Source organism: Varanus komodoensis, unplaced genomic scaffold (genome assembly GCF_004798865.1).
Source record: "Varanus komodoensis strain SLA01 unplaced genomic scaffold, ASM479886v1 scaffold2, whole genome shotgun sequence".
Classification (NCBI taxonomy): Eukaryota; Metazoa; Chordata; class Lepidosauria; order Squamata; family Varanidae; genus Varanus; species Varanus komodoensis.
The window spans coordinates 16,048,932-16,069,101 of record NW_025335568.1 but is presented as its reverse complement, the minus strand read 5'-3'; the positions used below and the strand labels follow the sequence as shown (position 1 = coordinate 16,069,101).

At 40.2% G+C, this 20,170-nt stretch overlaps 1 protein-coding gene across 2 annotated transcripts in view; it reads right to left on the bottom strand.

Annotated features, from left to right (window-relative positions):
- The window catches only part of GRID2 (glutamate ionotropic receptor delta type subunit 2), a 919,670-nt gene that overhangs the window by 396,409 nt on the left and 503,091 nt on the right, over positions 1 to 20,170 (bottom strand). The window contains exon 3 of one of the 2 annotated variants that reach the window (XM_044429596.1): positions 13,107 to 13,391. The exons of the other annotated variant lie outside the window; for it this stretch is intronic. Coding sequence (XP_044285531.1) covers positions 13,107 to 13,391 — 285 coding nt within the window. The remainder of the gene's footprint in view (positions 1 to 13,106; positions 13,392 to 20,170) is intronic. 2 annotated transcript variants of the gene reach the window in all.

The following is a 20,170-nucleotide window of genomic DNA, read 5'->3' as shown; positions in this document are numbered from 1 at the left end:
TTGTTGTCAGACAATTTTATTTATTTATTCAACTTACATTCGTACTATACTAGTCTGAAGACTCTCTAAGCAGATTACAATATTGCATAAAATAATGATAACACCATGCAATAAAACAGAGAAATATGCAGCTGAAATCAGATATCACTAAGTTAAAATATATTAAAGCTAAAAACAGTATAAGTAATATCCAAATATAAAATCAATTGTTAAAATATCTGGGGAAGAGGACTGTTTTTGCCTGGTGCCAAAAAGATTGTGGATGGTGCCAGGCAAACTGCTTTCAGATTTAGTTTTTGTTTTAAATTTCTAAACAGAACAAATTTCTCATCTTTCCTAAGTTTTTTTTTTAAACATCAGCTCTCAATAGTTACAGAGAGAATAATAGAGAGAAAACCTGGAATTCTTTCAAGCATATCTTTGTAACCAAGAAAAGTTATCTGAGATACAGACATCTTTATGCATGATCATTCTTCCGATGAGTACTAGTCCTTCTTGCTGTATGGAACTTCTAGGTTCAGAGACAATACACCTTGGAAATAATGATGTTACCTTTATGCTCTGCCTACAGACTTTCCGGAGACAGCAATATGGCCACTGTGTGAAGATGATGGACTTGCTAGCCCTTTAGTTTCATTCAGTTCTAGAAGGGCTTTTACTTATATTTTCAGAAATACTACATCAGAATACAGCATTCTGTTTGGAGCCATAAATACATGAAATGGAGAGCCATAACCAGTTTATATGTTCAGGTGTAACAATAAAAGTTGGTTTGTCTCTATGGGAACAAGTCCGGAAATTTTGAGACTCATGTCTTCTGTTCTCTACATTCCTCTTTCAAAGGGCCAAGAAGAAGAGACAGGAAGTAAAAGCTTCCATTTTTCATTTACAGTTAACATCAGTTTATTGATAGGCCTGCACCTTATATTCTGCTGATCTTAACAACAGTGTTGTTGTGCATGTGCATCCTGTCAGTTCACAGGTGTGCATACAAGAGGCAATCCTCTTTGGTGAGACAGAGACTTTAGGTTCTGATGATGAGAGGCATGTCTGGGAGACTGGCTATCCTGGTGGGGATGACTACTCAGACTCCAATAACAAGATGGTTTTAAAATGGTCCCAGCCCCAGCTGAAGTTCAAGATCTTGAGACTCCACAGGGTTTAGCTATGGGAGAGATTAGCCTAAGGACAGATGAAGGGCTTGGTCATCCTGGCTGTGGAAATGGGGAAGAGCTGAAGAATCCTGAGGGAGGAGACTTGGAAATGGGTATTGTTTCAGATGGGGAACTTCCATCCCCTGGTGAAGTAAACCTGATCACCAGGAAGCCCTTTGGAGAGGGGTGCAATTAGGGACAGAATGGAAGGCGCAATGGTGTCCCCAGCTTCACAGAACTCCTCCCTAGCAGAGAGATGCAGAAGGGTTCATAAAGCAATTTTTGAGTTAAGTGTCAGAAAGGGTTCAACATTTTGCTCTGTGTATGCTCAGATACTTGAACGTAACAATAGAGACTTTTAGCAAAGAAACAGTGGTGAGACTGACTGGCTGGGGAGACAAGCACAGCTCACAAGAGTATCAACATAAGTCAGCTACTTGAATTTTGCTTTGAAGTTGGCTCATTGCAGTAAACCCTACTTGAGCGCTAGCTAAGTTTGTCTTGTTTGTACATATCACTAAACTGCAGTTAGTCAAAAATGGAAGCAAATACTGATTTCCTTCTCTCAGTCATATTGGTGAATAGAGAAAGGATTCTGTACTACCACCAATTATTAATTTTATTTATTGTTTGGTCTGAAAAGTGAAGAATCTGTGTCTGCTAGAGCTACTTATAATACAAAACAACCCATTACAGAACAAAGAAAAACTTGAAATTAATCTTAGGTTGATCCTATGAATGTCACAATTAGATCTTGAGGGGAAAAGCAAGTCTTGCCAGGGAATGGGGAGGAAAGGATTCTGGGACTTATGGCTACTTTTATTGGCTTTCCAGCTTCCTTTGCACTCTCTCCCTTGTGCTTTATCCAGAGACATTAAAACAACCATCGAGATAAAATGTCTAGATTGCTGCAACAACACCTCATTCCATGCCTAAAATGTCTCTAAGCCTCCTAGTTTCTAGGCTTGGGTACAGCAAGGGCATAGGTCATTGGATTGTCCCCAACATCATATCTGTAAACCGGAACCTTTGCCCTTCAGCTTAGCCTTCAGAAGAAGATATTCAACAGTTATTGCTTGTCTATGAAGGCAAGCATAGGAGGAAAGAAGGGGAGAATATAACAAAATTGCAGACAAATACATATTTTCAGTCCTTTATTTTGTGTGTAAAATGCCAGGAGATTTTAAAATAATACATAGTCAACATAAAAGAGAATGAGGAATATAGTGGCCAAGAAGGATCCTATTCCTTTCACCATTCAATGAATGCAGAGAATATTTTTGGCTGTCTAAGCACCAATAAAACATTAAAAATGAATGTTTTCAAACAGTGAAAATGATGATCTTTTAATCTGAGGCCTAAGAATGCCTCAACAGTAAAATGGTACAAAACCCACAATTAAGGGGTTTTTTTATGTGATTGATTGGTTTCTTCATGAGGAATTTACAACCATGGGAAAGAGTATGAATTCAAATGAGTTCTTGTCAAGCATAATCAGAGTATAAGCAGTCTCGTGAAGAATGTACCAAAAAAAGACAGCCTTTTTCTCTTATTTCAAGATGTATTCAAAAAGCTCAATACCTTAACATTGAGACATTCTGCTTCTCATGGCTCATTAAAGTTTGCGAATTTGTCAAAAGCTTAGGGATGTGTTTAAATGAACATGTGTTGGGTAAACTGGGAAGGAGGCAGTCTCATTTTCTATTGCTTGCTTTCGAGACAGCCCTAGAACATGATAAGACCTGAGGAAGTGGTTTTGAGTGTCATAAGTCAAAGAATTCTGATAACTTCCTCTAGAGCAGACTCCGAATTCTGATAACTTCTTCTAGAGCAGCCTCCCCAAACCTTATGCCTTTCAGTCACATTTGGACTGCAACACCCAGAATTCCTGGTCAATGGGCTTGCTGAATGGGAATTCTGGGAGTTGTGGTACAAATGCTTCCGAAAGCCACCAGATTGGGGAAGGCTGTCTTACAGCACTAACAGAGGTAATGCCCCATTCAAGGAATCTATGGCATCGAAGGAACTTAAGCACCTGGACTGGCTTCATTTTCCTAATTCAGTACCACAAGGTTCACTCCCTGGTCTCTATCAACAAAGATAGCAGTGGTCCAGGGCAGAAGTACAGAGCTGGAGAAACAGTGCTCATCTGACAGCACATCAACTCTGTTTCAACCCTACTCATGAGAAAATAGCATGCACTTGATCAATGCCCTAACAACAAGCCATGAAGGGATGGGGCAACACCATTTGCTCAGCTTTCATAAATCCACACAATCGAAACCCAGCCCTTTCTAAACTTACTCACTGTGTTTGATGTTGGGCAGTCCACTTACTAGATCAATGTTCCTGGTTCATCTGCTGCAGAGTTATTCATGGAAAGACAGAAGCTTATTTCATAGCAGAGAAGTTAGTGGGAAATGTGCATACAAACAAGCAAGGCCTACCCCTGTTTCTCCGTGTGCATGAAAATGTTCCATTACAAAGGTTTGAAGGTCTGGGTTCAGCTCTCTAAGAATCCTTTCCATGATCAGGAATGATGTTATTTATTGTGGAATGTGTGTGAGAGAGTTATTTATTCCAACTAAACAGGATATAAAAATAAATAAAATCCAGATTTAATTATACCTACAGTTGACCTATTGAAATCAAAGGAGCATAAGTTGGCCATGACTTATTCAACAAACCTCAGAAATCAACTATAAAAAGCAGATTGCCTTGATGGTCTATTGGACTGGTTAATTTTCCTTCTCTCCCACTCTTTGTTCAACTATTCCACCAATATTTCCCTTTCCTGCCTATGTGGGTTTTCCTGCTTACTTGTTTCTTTGGTATGATGTGTAGAATGCTCATAAAAACTCATACTTATTAATTGGAGGAACACTCACAATGGAATTCAAATGGCAGGAGCTGTACTGATATGAAAAAGAATAGGGAAGACCATGGAATCAAATGGGTATGAAATACATTTGTTACAGAGTTTGACCTTTGTGGTAAATATCTGCCCCAGAAGTTTTTGCAATAAAGATTAAGCACCTTGCAAAATGATTGTTCCAGCTTGCAGAATAGGACATCTTACAAAGTATCCTCCTAAATGAATACTTTGGTCTCTACACCTTTCATAAACCCAAACTTTCAGAAAGAAGCATATGGAATACTAAAATACATTTTTATATTCAGACTGCATTGTCTAATTCTTTAAAAAAAGCACTCATGTTTGCATGGCATGACTTTTTAGTGACCTCTGAGCTTGCTATTGTTAAAATGACATGGAAAAAACTAGATGAACCATTTCCTATCTAAACTCAGGAGAAGCAACACCTGATTGAGATAAGAAATTTAAAGTATGAGTGCTCTTGTGTAGAACTTTTCACAGGTTTCTCTTTATGAAGTAAATTAATAAAGAAGACATGAAATATTTGAGAATGGAAAAACAGTCAAGAGCTAAAATAGGTCAAGTCAATAGAATATTCAGAAAAGTCCACCAATGGGATTTTGATAACTTACCTTGTTTTAAGGACTTAAATGTTATTGTTGTAAGCCGCCCCGAGGCTTTGGCAAATGGGGCGGCATAAAAATGCTTTAATAAATAAATAAATAAAAATAAAAATGTGCGATATGAATGTGGGATACTTCCCTAAGCATACCTATGGGGGAAAGTAATTAATTCCCAGTGATTGGGACCATGGCAAGCAGAATGGGCTTGAATTTAGAGATTCTCAAATTGTGCTCCTCAAGCTCCATTCAGGTGACCCATGAAATTATTACAGAAGAACTTAGAACTTTTCCTTGAATGTCATTCATTTTGGATTACAAAGATTAAGGCCAGTTTGGTCAAGGCCACATCATGTAACAAGCTAACAAAGGCTAGGGAAGAACTTAATTTGGTTTGCACTGAGCAAGCCAAACTAATTTGCACTTCTTGGACTATGTGGGTCAGAAATCAAGTATCCTTTAATTATGCAGTTCTCTGAATCTTGGCATGCAGCTCTTGACTCAAAAATTGCATACAAACTGCATATCTTGTGGAAATGCATTGAAAACTGTGTATGTTTAAATTCAAACTGTTATAGAAACTGAATGAAACAGACTTTTGACTCTCAGTCTGTGAAACTGATATAGATTAGAAATAGACCAGATTGTTGATCCCCAGTAAGGCCCTAGCTTAGGATCTATGGTTTTTTTCACCTGATAAAATACATCTTTCATTTTGGATTCTTCATCCTAAGCTGTATAAGATAAGATGTATTCAGAACCAGAGTTAGCCTGAGCATCATTGTTGCTGTCGGTAAAAGATCCTCCACCAGCATCACCTTCAGTTAGCTTCCCTTTGATGCCTCAGTTGCCAGTAGATATAGGCATTGTTTTCTGTTGATGTGACTGTTATTCCTTAGGAGGTCAAATGTATCTTCGGTGGCTCAGCTTCAACCATTCTTGCCTTGGGTGACCCTGCCTAGTGAGAGAGTTTGGCATCCTGGCAGCTTTGCCCTTGACTTTGCTCACATTCTTAATTCTCTCATGGTGTTAAGGTGTGCATCCATCTCCCACTATCCCCTCCCCCATCTCACCCCAACATAGTAGTTTTATCATGAACACAAAGCTACTGTTAAGACAGCATATGAAGAAACAGGATAATTTCCAATAGTCAGAGGCACCAGACAAAGGTGTAGTTTACCTCTCTATCTGTTCAATCTGTACACAGATATAAGGACACCTGGATTCAGGTGAGAGGAAGGAGCAATGAAAATTGATGGATGAGAAATCAGTAATTTTAAATATTCAGATGATGCCATATTACTGCCAGAAAGCAGTAATGAATTGAATCTACTGATGAAAGTGAAAGAAGGAAGCGCAGAGGTAGGACTGTAGATGACCATTACAAAAACAAAAGTTGTGAATACAGAATAATTTCACAACTGTAATATCAATAAAGAAGAGATTAACATTGTGAAAGATTTTGCATACTTTGGTTCAATCCTCAGTTAAAACAGAGACTGCAACAAAGATATTAGAAAACTGGGGGCTTGGAAGGGCAACAATGAAGGAACCAGAAAAGATCCTCAAGGGCTAGGTTGTCTCACTGGAGACCAAGGACAAGATCATCCACACTGTTGTATTCCAAATCACACTATCTAAGAGTGTAAAAGCTAAACAGTGAAGAAAGCTGCAAAATGTGACACTGCAAATATTCTGGACTAACCAAAAGCTCAAAAAAGTTGGTTCTACATCAGATCAAGCCAGAACTTTCCTGGAAGCAAGAATGACAAAACTGAAGTGGCAGTACTTTGGTCAGTTATGAGAAGGCAAGATTCAACAGAGAAATCACAAATGCTAGGGAAAGTTAAACGCAGAAGAAGAAGAGGAAGACCAGATATGAGGTGGATTGGCTCCATAAAGGAAGCCCCAGCCTGGATTTTATGATATCTGAGCAGCGTTGTGAAGGACAGGTCATTCTGAAGGGCATTCACTCACAGTGTATACAACTTGGAGACAACTTGATGGCATGCAGCAACAACATTGCACTAGTGCTATCTACTAGCTTCCTACGTAACATTTTATTAAAGAAGCCCATCCCAGCAGCATGTTTCAGGCCAGGGATGGTTAACCACTAGCACATATGCCAAATTTACTTCACCATTCCAAGCCATCAGATCCACAGGACCTCGAGAGCAAAGCTTGTATGCAATTCCCATTCTATCCCTGAAGCCTCCTCTTATGTGATGTGCATGTTTTGTGAGCCGCCTTGAGACCTGTTTTGGGTATAGACATGATAAAAATGTTTTAAATAAACAAATAAATAAAATGTGTGTGAGGGGTTGCTTTAAGAGGGGCAGCTTTAACCCTAACCCTTGTCATTGTCCTAAATGAAAACATCCTCTCCTCTTTGTTCAGGACCACAATATGTCAAAGCATTAAAACATTCCTTCCTGCCTGCCATCATCCTGATCATGCCCTCTCCCACTTTCTATTAAAGGAAAATCAACTGCACAAGGCAAATTATGTGATGACCATCACATCTACTTGAACACTTACTTAAAATTGATGCTCCAATTTTAATTCAGCTTCTTATTTATGTGTCACATTGAGAAGAGAAGACTAAGTGGGGACATGATATCACTCTATCAGTACCTCAAAGGCTGGCACAAAGAGGAAGGTCAAGATCTCTTCTTTCTGTTACAAGAGTGCAGGACAAGGAATAATCAACACCTCAGGCTAGTTCTCAGGAAAAGCTTCCTCACTGTCAGAGCAATCCAACAGTGGAACCAGCTGGCTAGCGAGGTGGTGGCCTCTCCCAAGCTAGAGATATTCAACTGTACAACCATCTGAGTGGGATGGTGTGAATTGGTGTCCTGCAACAGCAGGGGGATGGACCCAATGGCCTTCTTGGCCTCTTCCAACTCTGCTATTCTATGATTCTATGAAGGATTTGAAATGTTTTATCAGTTGAAGGTATTGCTTATCTGTGGATCTGAAGTGAGCTTTCAGACTCATCTTCCTCTCAACCTACCAATTAGGACTTATATGGAAACAATAATTTCTTTTAAAGGCTTCTATTTTCTTTATGAGCTAGAACATTTTAAATAGGCAGGAGTCTACTCTCAACTAGAAACAACAGGGACCTTTCTTCTCTCCTCTCTTAATAAATCAAATGAATAGGTCCAGTTGACTTCAAAAAGAATCTGGGACATTTTACAAAGCATAACTGAATGCAAATAGCAGTTTGCCTTGCACAAATACATACTTCCAAACATAAATTATGCTCCATCACTCCTCTAATGAAAGACAATCACGGATAACCAAGATAAAAGTCAGATGCAATTCCAGTGTGTTGAACTTAACACCTATGACATTGATAAATGGATATGTAAATGAATACAGTCTCTTTGTATGATGTGATGTATTTGGATTAGCAAGATATTTATTCTGGATTCTAGCCTAGTTTTGATGTAGTAAGATTTATTGTAACCACCAAAACCTGATTTTCCTTCAGCCAGCAAGAATATTGCTGTACCCATTTTCTATAATGCCAGCTAAGTATTTCCTTTTAAATGGAGAAATTAAATAATGCAAACAAAGAAGGTGCATTATTTCTAATAAAGGAGGTATAAACACAATTCATTCTATTACCAAGATATAAGTCAGTCTAATTATGCTTTAAATTGCCTCTTTTTCTCATATGGAGGTAAAATGAGTAACAGAAAGGAAAGGTGCAAAGGTGTTAAGTTCATGAATCAGAAATTCTTTATAGATGAAGGCTGAAATTCTGCACTCACTTATGTGTGACCCAGCCCCATTGACCTCAGTGGGACTTACATCAATGAAGACTATTTTATGGCTACAATCCTATACCACTTACTTAGGATCAAGCCCTAGCAAGCTCAGTGGAAAATGATTGCAAGTAAACAACCATTGGTTGTAAAGTACATATTATTTTGAGGATGCAATCATATGCATGTTTAGACAAAAAGAAGATTCCCAAACCCCCAGCTTTTGTCTAAATATGAATAGAGTTACACACTAAATGAACTGTTGAATCTCTCCATTGACAATTACGTCTGTCTATCTAAAAACAGTTAGGGGATGACCACTCTGAATCAGGAATGTCTGAGCATCTGTATTAAAACTGCACGTAATTGTTTTAGCATAGAGGCACAGAACCTCTTTCAGTTTAAGGCCTACATTCCATTTCTGAGATGCTCTTAGGAGCTGCATTTCCCAGGAGAGGCAGGACAAAAGGCAAAACAAGAGAGATCCAATATACCAATATATTTTACCGTAAATTCTTACTGTTAGTAACTAAGCCTTCTCAACCTTTGAGAATCAGGTGGGAGGGTGGGCAGGAACTGCACAAAGGGCTGAGAATGTGTAGTGATACTACAGAATGCGATAATGGTTAAATAACTGTTTCCAAGCTCTATTTGACCCATTTGGTGTTCCATAAAAGCTCATGTGGCTGGTGCTGATATGAATACCCCAAGCAAGAATATGGAGATTACACCACATCCTAGAACTGAAATCAAGCTCCCTCAGCCTTTTCTCTCTATCAGGTCAGGGAGGGCAGAAGACTATTTCCTGCTAATGTGTCACCTACAATCACCTTATACTAGAGGGCTTTGCACATTCTCCAGGCAGCTGTTAAGCATGGGTGGGAGAGTGGGCAATAACTTGCCTTGTGGCTTCTGCACCTTCCTTTCTTGTTGATTAATGCAGGAATGGGCAACTTCTAAATGTCTGTGGGATATTTCCATCCTTTGGGCCCCGTCAGGCCCATGCAGTCCATGGGGTATCCCCTTGAACGGTTTAAATTGCTTACACTGGATTTAGTATAGGTTATAGTTGATCTTAGTCTTAATACAAATAAGTCTTAATTAGAATATGTCCCCCACAAACCCTTTGGTTTTGCATTTAATATAGCTGTGTGGACTTGGGTTGGGAGTCTAACGCCACAAATATTATTGTATAGGCTTGCTTTTATTAACAGCCATGAAAACTAGAATACCAAGCAGAAGATTGAGGCACCAAAATGTATGCAATCAGAGGGCTATCTTCTAATAAAGCAGGATTCATGGCTAACCTAGCTAACAGCCAAGAAAAGACCTTCTCATTAAGTCAAAAAATCCAAAAGACCCACTGTAGAAGCAGTTTCCATGCATTTTATGGGCAGTCAGCTTACAGTCCTCCAGTTGTTTTAACTTACAACTCCTGTCATCTCTTGCCAACACAGCCAACGGTGAAGAAGATGAGAGTTGTGGTCCAGCAGAAGTTTTGTCCTTCACGTTGTTCACCCCTGCTGTTTGTTATCAGAATGGGAAGCGCACTGACTTCAATAGAGGTTAATCCGACAGGGAAGCATGCAGTTATTACATCTTTAAGCACTGGAGTTGCTTTTCAACCACGTTCTGTAAAACTGAGGACCTTTACCACTTATATTGTTTCTATTTCTACTCTTTGAAAAAGGATGAATGCAGCAAGCCTTGGTCTAAAGAAAAGTGAAGCATTTCGAAGAATTTTCACTATGATTGCCTTCCTGGCAAACTGAACAGAGGCACTGACAGGCTCTTGGGGGACCAGTGTTCAGTCATCCTTGGCTGGAATGACATTGACGGGTTGTATGAGCTGACATGGAGACATCATGTGACTTTTCTCCCTCTTGGGTTAGAAGTTGCACAATAATGTGTTTTTTCTACTGCTAAGTAAATGTTTATTTTGGAAGTGGTAGCACTCCATCTCCACGTCAAATTAAAACAAACCTATCACACAGTAGTTTCAAGTGACACCTAGTTGGTGCAGACTTATTTAGTAGATGAGAAAGCTTTTGGTGAAAATAGGCACATTAAAACTGGTCACCTCTGCAAAACAGACAATTTGCTCTTACACAATCAAATTCTACATGTGCTAGAAAGATATTGGCCAGTTATGCACTGCGTCCATTTCTACTGCTCACCTCCCCCTGATTTGTGGTCTTACAATTGATTACATGATGGCAAGAAAACACTGTCATGGATCAGGATGTTTCATGTTTTTCAAGGGTGGGCAGAAAGCACATTTCCAAATGTGTTGCATTTCAACTCTGAGCATTCCTTACCGTTAGCCATGTTGGCAAGGACACATTGGAGCTGAAGTCCCAAACATCTGGAAAAGTATCTCTGGCCTACTCCTGGTAAAGTGCATGCACATTGTACATCACAATTAAACGTGCCTCTACTTCTGAGGAAATGCTTATTGGGGTGAAAAACAGCAAAGGAACAGGATTCTGCAAGATGATTCTGTAATCTAATTCCATATTTTTACATGGTGGTGTATAAATGGGTTTGCATATTGGCAGAAACCACCAAATAACTAGGGTCTAAAAAGTCACAAAGGAAAATGCTGTTGCAAATGACATTCTAAGCCACTCCTCAACACCTTCCCCCTCTATTAATGAACATGAGTCAAAGTCATTTGCAATCCAAAGGATCATCATATCCCACATGAGCTTCCCTGTGTATTCTGGTCAACATCTACATCTCTGCTCTCTCTGTGTGTCCCCGCTACAGCAGTGAACCAAAGGACAGAAGAATCAGGATCTTTTCAGTTCTGGTACCACAGTCAGAGAGACCTTCCAGAGCAATGGTTGAGAACCTCCTTCAGTCTCCTCTTATCCCAGCAAGAAGGGAAAAACAGCAATTGGGTGACTGATACCAGGGAGCAGGGCCACACCACTGATTTCATTTGGCCCATGGAATCCTGTACCCTGCTTTTGCTGCCGGAAACTATCCATTTGAAAAGATTTTTCAAAAAAGTCTAAAAAAAACTGGGGGAAAGAGCTGGGATGAGGGAAAAGGGCAAGGCCATCTGGGAATTAAAAATAAAGTCCTAGCAGTTTCCTTCTGGGAAATTAGGGTTTTGTAGGCAGCAGGCATTTTATGGCAAACCCCATGGTGGTCATTTTTTCCTCAATGTATAGTCATGTTTTTACTGTATATAAACATCACATTATCTCAACATTCTAAGTATGCCACCTGATATCTAAAGGAACGCTTGCGCCCATATATGCCCCCCCCCCCCCCCCCTGAGATCAGCAATGGATGCCCTACTCCGGGAACCCTCTGTGAATGATATAAGGAGGGTGAGTACCCGGAGGAGGGCTTTCTCTGTGGTGGCGCCCCATCTATGGAATGCGCTCCCCAGAGAGGTCCGCCTGGCGCCGTCGTTATTTGTTTTTCGGCACCAGGCTAAGACCTTTTTATTTAAAACTTATTTTAATTGCTAAATTATCGTATTAATTAGGATTTTAAAATTTTTAGCCAAGAATGCACCGGGGGTTTTTAAATGTTGTTGTTGTTGTTGTTTCTTCTTTTAATTGCTATATTATTATTATTTATGTATGTTTTATGTATTCCTTGTGAGCCGCCCCGAGGCTTTGTTGCGATGGGGGCGGCATAGAAATGTTTTAAATAAATAAATAAATATTCTTCCTGCACAAATGGTGAGCCTCTACTTTAATATAGTTTAATTGCTTATTTTTATCTAATTTGTTGTACCCTGCTTTGGTGACACTTATGGGAAAATGGAATAGCAATCCTACAAAGATATATATTATAGTTACATTGTATTAGAAGCAAAGACCATCCATCGGTCTTCAAGAAAAACGTTAGTGGGGCAAAAATCCATGTTGCATAACATCTGGTCTGGCACAATATCTCTGAAAATGTTCAGAGAGGGACTCCTGGTGCAGCTATGCTACTTCTAAGACTAGTGACTTGTTTCCTTTTGTGTTCAGAACATAAACCAAGGATGCTAATTTTGAAGGCATATCCTTGGCCTTCCATTACCCACTCCCCAAATTACAGAAGCATACAATGAATAAGAGGCATATGATGAAAACCCACTATTATGCAAACTCATTTAACAGAAAGAAATTATATATGCTGCCTTCTAAATTGCCACAATCCATTTCCCCTTACTGGCATAAAGATGTTCCATAAACACTGGCAAAGATGGACGGTAAAGTTTAGCCATTTGGCACTTCTTGTGTTAGCTTTTATCTTGAATTGGCTCTTAACTTGAATGTGAAAAACCAGGACTGGCAGAGAAGTTAATTCATTTTTTTCTTCCCAAGTCCCTCCTACCTGAAGTACATTCATATGTGACGTGACACACAAAGTGTAAGAAGGGCTCACATGCTCTTCTTAGTGTCACACATGAAAAATATCCTTAGCTACTCAGTGTAGCACTTATCAAAGGAATTATCAAGCCAAGCCATAAACACTGATGGCATTCAGAAATGGAGGGTTTAAAAAAAAATCTAAGGATTATGTGAAAAGCTAATGGCTGTCATAAAATGCTCAGAAAGGAATGTAATCTAGTGGAAGATTTTAAGGATCTTAATGCAATTGCGTTTAATAGTCTTATATGCACTGGAAGATAACAATTGCCCATTATGCACACACAGGCAGAATAAATACTTACCATACTCACTATCATAGAAGATGATGAATTTCTGCCAGGCATATTCTGTGACTACTCTCAAGATGACATCATTGATGTAGACAGGCGGGCGGACAAAGAGTGTGTAGTCATCATTTCGGTTGCTTCTGGTAGTCCCACAGCCACTCCTTGGAGTCCCAGCTGTTGACCGCTGGATGAAAAGGTGTGGGATGTGCATAGCATCTGCCAGAGACTGAAGAGATCCTGCTGACGTGCAGCCAATGGAGCTGACAAGAGCCAGGATACCATGGTTCATAAGGTCGCAGGCTGCAAGAAAGCACAGAGATATCCAGGATGACAAGGACAGCTCAGCACACACAGCAAGACCTTGGTGGTGGTTGTTTGTAATCTCTTGCCGAAAGAAAACAGTGAAGGCTGACATGCAACAGCTTCAGTCAAGTGAGAAGAGGCTACAGGGAGTTTCCATAAATTCAGTTATTGTGTCTCCTCGAAGGCAGTACATTCTGGAAGTCTGTATAGTGCTATAAAAGCCACAAGGCTTGTCCATTCATTCCAAATGGCCAAACATATTACTGCTAATGACAGTAATATGACTGCCCATCTCTCACAGCCCGAGAAGGAGTTGCATCTATAAATATACCCTTCTGAGTATTCTTACGGACATTAGTAACTGAATCCAATATTAAATTAAACAGAGTTCCTGGGGAGATAAATACTTCCAGCATGCAAGCTCTGGGAATAGAATATTTGCATTACATGCTGAGTGATTTTGAAGGAATAATGGCTGAGAATGGTCATCTGCTTTCTAAGGAAGGGGATTATGGATGCATAGTTGTCCAGAAAAGGTCCAAAATGGAATTGCTTTGGTGCAGTAAAAGCAACCAGAGACTGCACACTTGATCAAGACCTTGAGTTTCTATAGAGGGCAATTCACAGACTATAATCATAATCCCATTCCAGAGGGACAGGATAAAATGCACAGTTAAATTGGTCTGTAAGGAATTATATGGACATCTGGAGATTTGCAGAGGTAGTACTGTGTTAAGTGGTAATAAAGATCTATATAACAATTCTGTGTTATGGAGAAAAAGAGTCATGTTGCACCTAATATATTTATTGTGAGATCAGCTTTTGGGGACTAGTACTAATCTAGCAGATTAGAGATGGAGGATAAATGTTCTGATTTTAATACAAATCAATCTAATTTGCACTGAGCAAATGAATAAATAAACTAGAATATAATTATCCTTCAGTTTTTGAACTCCTCCAAATCTGGCAATATAGTTCTCTAAACAAGAAATACTTACAACAATGCATACATTAGGGGAATTTGCATACAAAACCTCATTCATTGGGGAAAATTGCTTGGAAAAAATGGTTATTTTCCTGCTGATGTTTACCCCCACATTTGCAAACTGATGCAAATAATTTTGCTTCAAATAATTGTAAGGTTGTAGAAAGCAAAGCAGACAGATTTGTCCCTGCCTGTGTATGAAGAGCAAGAGAAAGGACATCTCAGTCTTTCATGGACCACTGCTGGAGACCTGAAACTCAATATTCCCAGAATAAAACAAAATGCAGGGAGACTCCAGCCTTGAATTCCTGAATCAGAACTTACCAATAGAAGTTTGATTACACAAATTTCATGCTCAGTGAGGCTACAGCTTTCTCTCCTACTACTGTCGTTGTGAACGGTTGTGTACACATCCGAGATTAGCACAGAAATTGCCCACTGCATTTCATGGCCTTTGCCCCTTCTATTCTCCTCATACTTCTTTCTCCCTGCTGTGTGCTTTCATGTGGTAACTGAGGATAATGCTTCATTGACTCCATGGAAACATATACCACAATATACCTCTTAGTCTAGGGTGCTGCAAGACACTTCTTTATGCATACCAGTGAATCCTAAGTATACAGTGTCTTGTCCCTGGTTGTGAGGCTCTGCAATATGCTGGCAAGGACTCAGATGCAGACAGGTCATAGAGCATCCTAGTTCAGGAGACACTGGCAATCTTGTAATGCCATCCCAACCAGCATATGTAGTGTCTTGCCATCATCATGTTTCCCCTGCGGTGGAGGACAGGGTGCATTCCACTGGAGCAAAGCTCAGGGAATCAAGATTCAAGGTGGATGCCAGGAAGTACTTCCTGACAGTTAGGACTCCCAGGGTATGGAATAGGCTTTCACGGGAGGTGGTTGAATCCCCATCAGTGAGAGTGTTTAAGGACAGGTTGGACATGCACATGGTAGGCATGTCATGAGTGGGGCTGGCTGGAGCTGAGGGTCAGACTAGATGACCCAGGAGACCCCTTCAGACTCCCTTTGTTTCTGTGTTTCTATCATCTGTCTTTCAGGGCAGCTCTGATATGACTTCTGCTGTCCCTTAGCCATGCAGACACTGATCCGAGCAAGGGTACAGACTGACAGCTCAGGCTCTGCCAACCTTCTTTGACTGCAATCCTTTCCCTTCCCCTATGGGAAAGACTGCAGCATGGAATGATGTGGCCTAGAACAGGGGGGAGCATTGGGCTGCAACCTCTTCAGAACTTGACAGGACACATGCATGGGAAGTGTTTTATATAGTGGGAGTCCTCAGGTAGTATTTCTACTAACAGAAACCATGTCTTATGCCTAGGAGAAGCCTTTGCTTGAAAAAGCCACTGCCTTTTGATTAGATGTGGAGGGAGTATGGAGTTGCATGGACCAATGATCTCGCAATTTCATATACTTGATTTCCTGTGATACACTTTTATCCTGCAAAATAAATCTCCAACTTAATCCTTGGATAGGTCATTTTATACCATGTTAAAACTCTCTCCTTCTCCCTCTGTCTTTCTCTCTGGGTGTTATTTTTTAGATAGCTATGCATATCCTTTCAGATGTGAAGCACACAATGAATATTTACCCTCTTCTGCCAATGCTGATCTTTGTATTACAGTAGCATCTACCTTGCTGAAACACAGCAAACAAACCAAAGACAGTTCCCAAACCTGACAAAAGAAGAAACATTCTAACTCTATATGCAGTTTTGCATCTTAAACTCAGATAAATCATAGCAGTTTCACTATGGGAAGAAAATGGAGTTGGCTTCCGCTGCCCTGATACCAAGCACATTTGTCTGGTAGTAAGCACTGTTTTGTTGTAGAAAGGAAGCACCATTTTTCCAAGGAAAATACTAATAAAAGGAACATATGTAAGCATGCACATGCCTAGCCAGCTGCCACCCTGACTCTCTTTCATATGTGTATGTATATGGATTTAAAAAAAGAAGAAGAAAGAAGGAAGGGTGGATGAATGGATGCTGTAGCAACCAGTGTAAGGACCAGTGGGTCCACTCCCCCGTTTGCTGCTGCCTCCATCATCTGCCATTCTCCAGGAGATCCCTGGGGAGACCCTGGATGTTGGCCATGGCATCCAGCCCTAGCTGCAACATTACCTTTTTAATGTTCCAGTAAGGACATTTTAATGTGTTTAGAATGAGTCCCCTATTAGTTCTCCCAGAACTACTCTGAGATTGATTTGGTGCATTTACTAAGCACATGGCAAATGTGCTAAAATGATGGTGGGTCAATGTTCCAGATGTCTGCTTAGCAGTTTCCCACACTCGATGCAATGCCATGGATCCAATCTGTATTCACAGAGTTGGATCCAGATTTAATCATGCTTAGAGTAGCCACCATGAAATCAAGCAACCTCTCATAGATTTCAAGAACCCTCCTCAGGAATTTTAAACAAGCGCAGTCCCTAGTTGCAAGGAGAGCAAATGTTAGCTCTTCCTTTCCTCCACTGCTGCAATTATCCAACTTAGCAAATTTGTAATCATCTCCCACAGTTTGAGGATGATGAGAAGGAAGCAGTGGTGCACCCAGTGTGCTAGTCTCCACTTCCTTGCTCAGTTGTAGAACATGCATGGATTTGAGATGCCTGAAAAGGGCTAATGGGTCCCCCCTGAGTATGAATTAAGCTGCATCTAATCCATGGCATCTCTGAGTCTAACCTCAATCTGCCCCACTATATTGTAGTGCAGAATAAATAGGACTTCACACACATTCCCAAAACACCACAGAGGAAATATGGTATTTTTGCAAAAAGTAACACCTTGTAACTAATGGTCCAGTTAATGAAGCCTGAGCAGCAGTAGAAAATCTTGAAGTGCTATACTAATGACATCCACATTAATACAGAGGTATGTATCATGATTAATGTTAGTGCAGTTGATAAATATCAAAGGAATTAATAATGATTAAGCCCATAATTTTGACATATTACCCCACTGAAAAAAAGCAGACGGTGAAGTGTTTATGTTGGCTTTCTAATGGACCTGAGTGAGGAAGGAATGCAACTCTTTCAAAGTAATTGCACATTAGTCAAGGTTTTCCATGCCCAATTTATGCTTGGCCATCAACATGGGCAGTTGACCTATTCTTCAGGATTCAGTGAAGGCGATGCATATAATCAATCGCTTATTTTAAGCTAATACTTCCATGTGTACATCTGCTGCAAACTTTGTCCAGGTGCGTATATTTCAGCAGCTGCATGTCATTACTCATTTTTGATAATATTTAGAGGGCACTGCAGACATATCAATACCTGCAAGTCCTCAATCTAAGGCAAGCATTGGATCTGTTCTCCAGTGTTAGGAGAATGGGACTATTAGAAGAGCAATGGCTAAGGCATCCCTTCACCATTGATAAATTCATCCAAACCTACCCAGACCTGAGTTACAATAAGTCAGCACATGGTTCACTTAAGCCAGTACTGTCTGTCTGACTAGCAGCATGTCAGGGTTGAAACAAAGGGTTTGGTGCCCTTTACAAGCTTTCCTGACTTTTAGCTGAAGATACAACAACCTGGATCCATTTACAAAGCAAATGCTTCACCCAGCTATAACCACCACACCTTTCAACTTCCATTTAAATCTAAACAGTAGAGGCTGGGGGAGTAGAAATCCCCATTGTGGAGCAACATCACGGCCAGAACAGTATGAAGAAAGTAAAATATGAGTTGATAAGTTGATCACAGAATTGGACAACCTTGAAGATTTCTGAGACCAAACCCCCGCCCAGAGTCTGCAATGCACAATGCAGCAACAACAAAAAGACCCTGGCAGAAAGCCATCCAGCCTCTCCTTAAAGGTCTCCAGCAAAGTATCTACCCCAACCTAAGGCAGTCCAATCGGGTGAGAAACTGTCCTCACTGTTGGGCATCTTCTGTCAGTTCACATAAGAATTGGTTGAAATGAACAAATGGACAAAGATACCTTTGGACTTTTCATAACTAGGGTGCTATGCTATTCTCAAAGCTCATAAATAGCCCCCGTAGAGATAGTAGACAGGCTGCAAAGTGCCTGGGATACTCCAGCATATACAGGCTTATTGTGTGCTCTCCTTTAGAGTGGATAGTGCTCTATTTGATGAGCAATCCAAGACTGGTTTAAAGAAAAGAAAACAAAGGAAAGGAGAGTTCAGCCCCTAGACAGCAGGTAAATTCTAACCCAAACTGAATTGAAGCAAAATTCTCATCCAGCTGCATCACCATCTTCAAAAGGTACATCTCTTTCCAGCAGAGATAGGACCTTTATGTACCTGTGCCACCTATCTTCTAAAGATAGGGAGACTGTCAAAAAATGAAACAAACAAACAAAAGAGGTGGAAATTCTAAATCAGCACTAACATGCCTGAGTACACTGGGACTCAAACCCAGACTTTTAAGAGCAAAGCTGCAGGCATTTTCTGTTTATTCCATATTACAGATGTTTTAAATATAACATTTGTTTTACCAAATATGCAGGAGTTTGCAAATGTTGGTAAATTCTTATCAAAATTGAATCAAGACAATTCTTATCAAAATTGAATCAAGACAATATCTCATCCATTCCTAACCTTGTTTAGCTTCTAAACACCATTTGTAACCTGACTGAAACAAAGTACAACCAACCATGCATCACTGAAGCGATATACAAACTAGCTGGGTTCACACAACATGAGAAACAACCCTGCATGGTTAACATGGTGTGTTTGTGTGTGTGTGTGTGTGTGTGTGTGTTTTACCATGATCTACATGACAGATGATCGAGTGATTTCTATGTCATCATGGTTTCCATTCTCCCTGTTCAGTCCTTTCACTGTTGGCATGTATTCCATCAGCCACTCCCCCTGAAATTGAATCCCAAGATGCATTGCTATATGACTGTGGTAGTCTCTCCTTCCTCATTGGTCAGCATATAGATGGCTATTTGTCTGGAGTGGCTCCTGTTGGTGCTACTCTTTCCAGTGGACCCTGTGGTAGTTGCATACCAGGACCATGGAAACCATGAACTTGGGTTCAGACAACATGGCAAGCCATAGTGGTACAGAGAAACCATGGAACAAACCATTGTTTCTTATCATGGTTTCTAAAGCCCATACTTACTGTGAAATACTACTACTGGGTTGGGACAACTTGGCAGACCAACAGTGGTGAAAGCGCCACTGTAGCTTGATTTCTGAACCCAGCATCCATCTTCTTTGAAGGCCAATGTTGTGTGAGACCATAAGAAGAGCCATGCTTGATCAGACCAAGGTCCCACCTAGTCCATCATTCTGTTCACACAGTAGCTGCTTATAGGAATCCCATGAGTGGGACATGAATGCAACAACATTGTAACATTTCTAATTATTCCAAAATTCTGTCTAATTCGGTGGTATGTTTTGGCATCAAGTCTATGCCAACATGTTATGATAAGGTGGCAGACATCATCCTCATGTCTAATAATACACTCTGAAGGGTGGGTACACATTCACATGCAATGCAACAAACTCTGCTCGTTCTATTTGGTAGCATTCCTCACCCCAAACAGCCAGGGCAAGTAGCTGCGAGAATATGCTCAGCATGTTGATGCATGATGCATTTTATTCCATCTTCCATTTGCATTTTTATTATCATAACAGATTACTACTAACTTATTCTTGTTAATTATTCAAAATCTTGGCTGTATCCTCCCACACTAAAAGTAAAGACTATGAAACAGGCTACATTTTAGTTTCTTATAGTCTCTCTCTCTCTCTCTCTCTCTCTCTCTCTCTCTCTCTCTCTCTCTCTCTCTA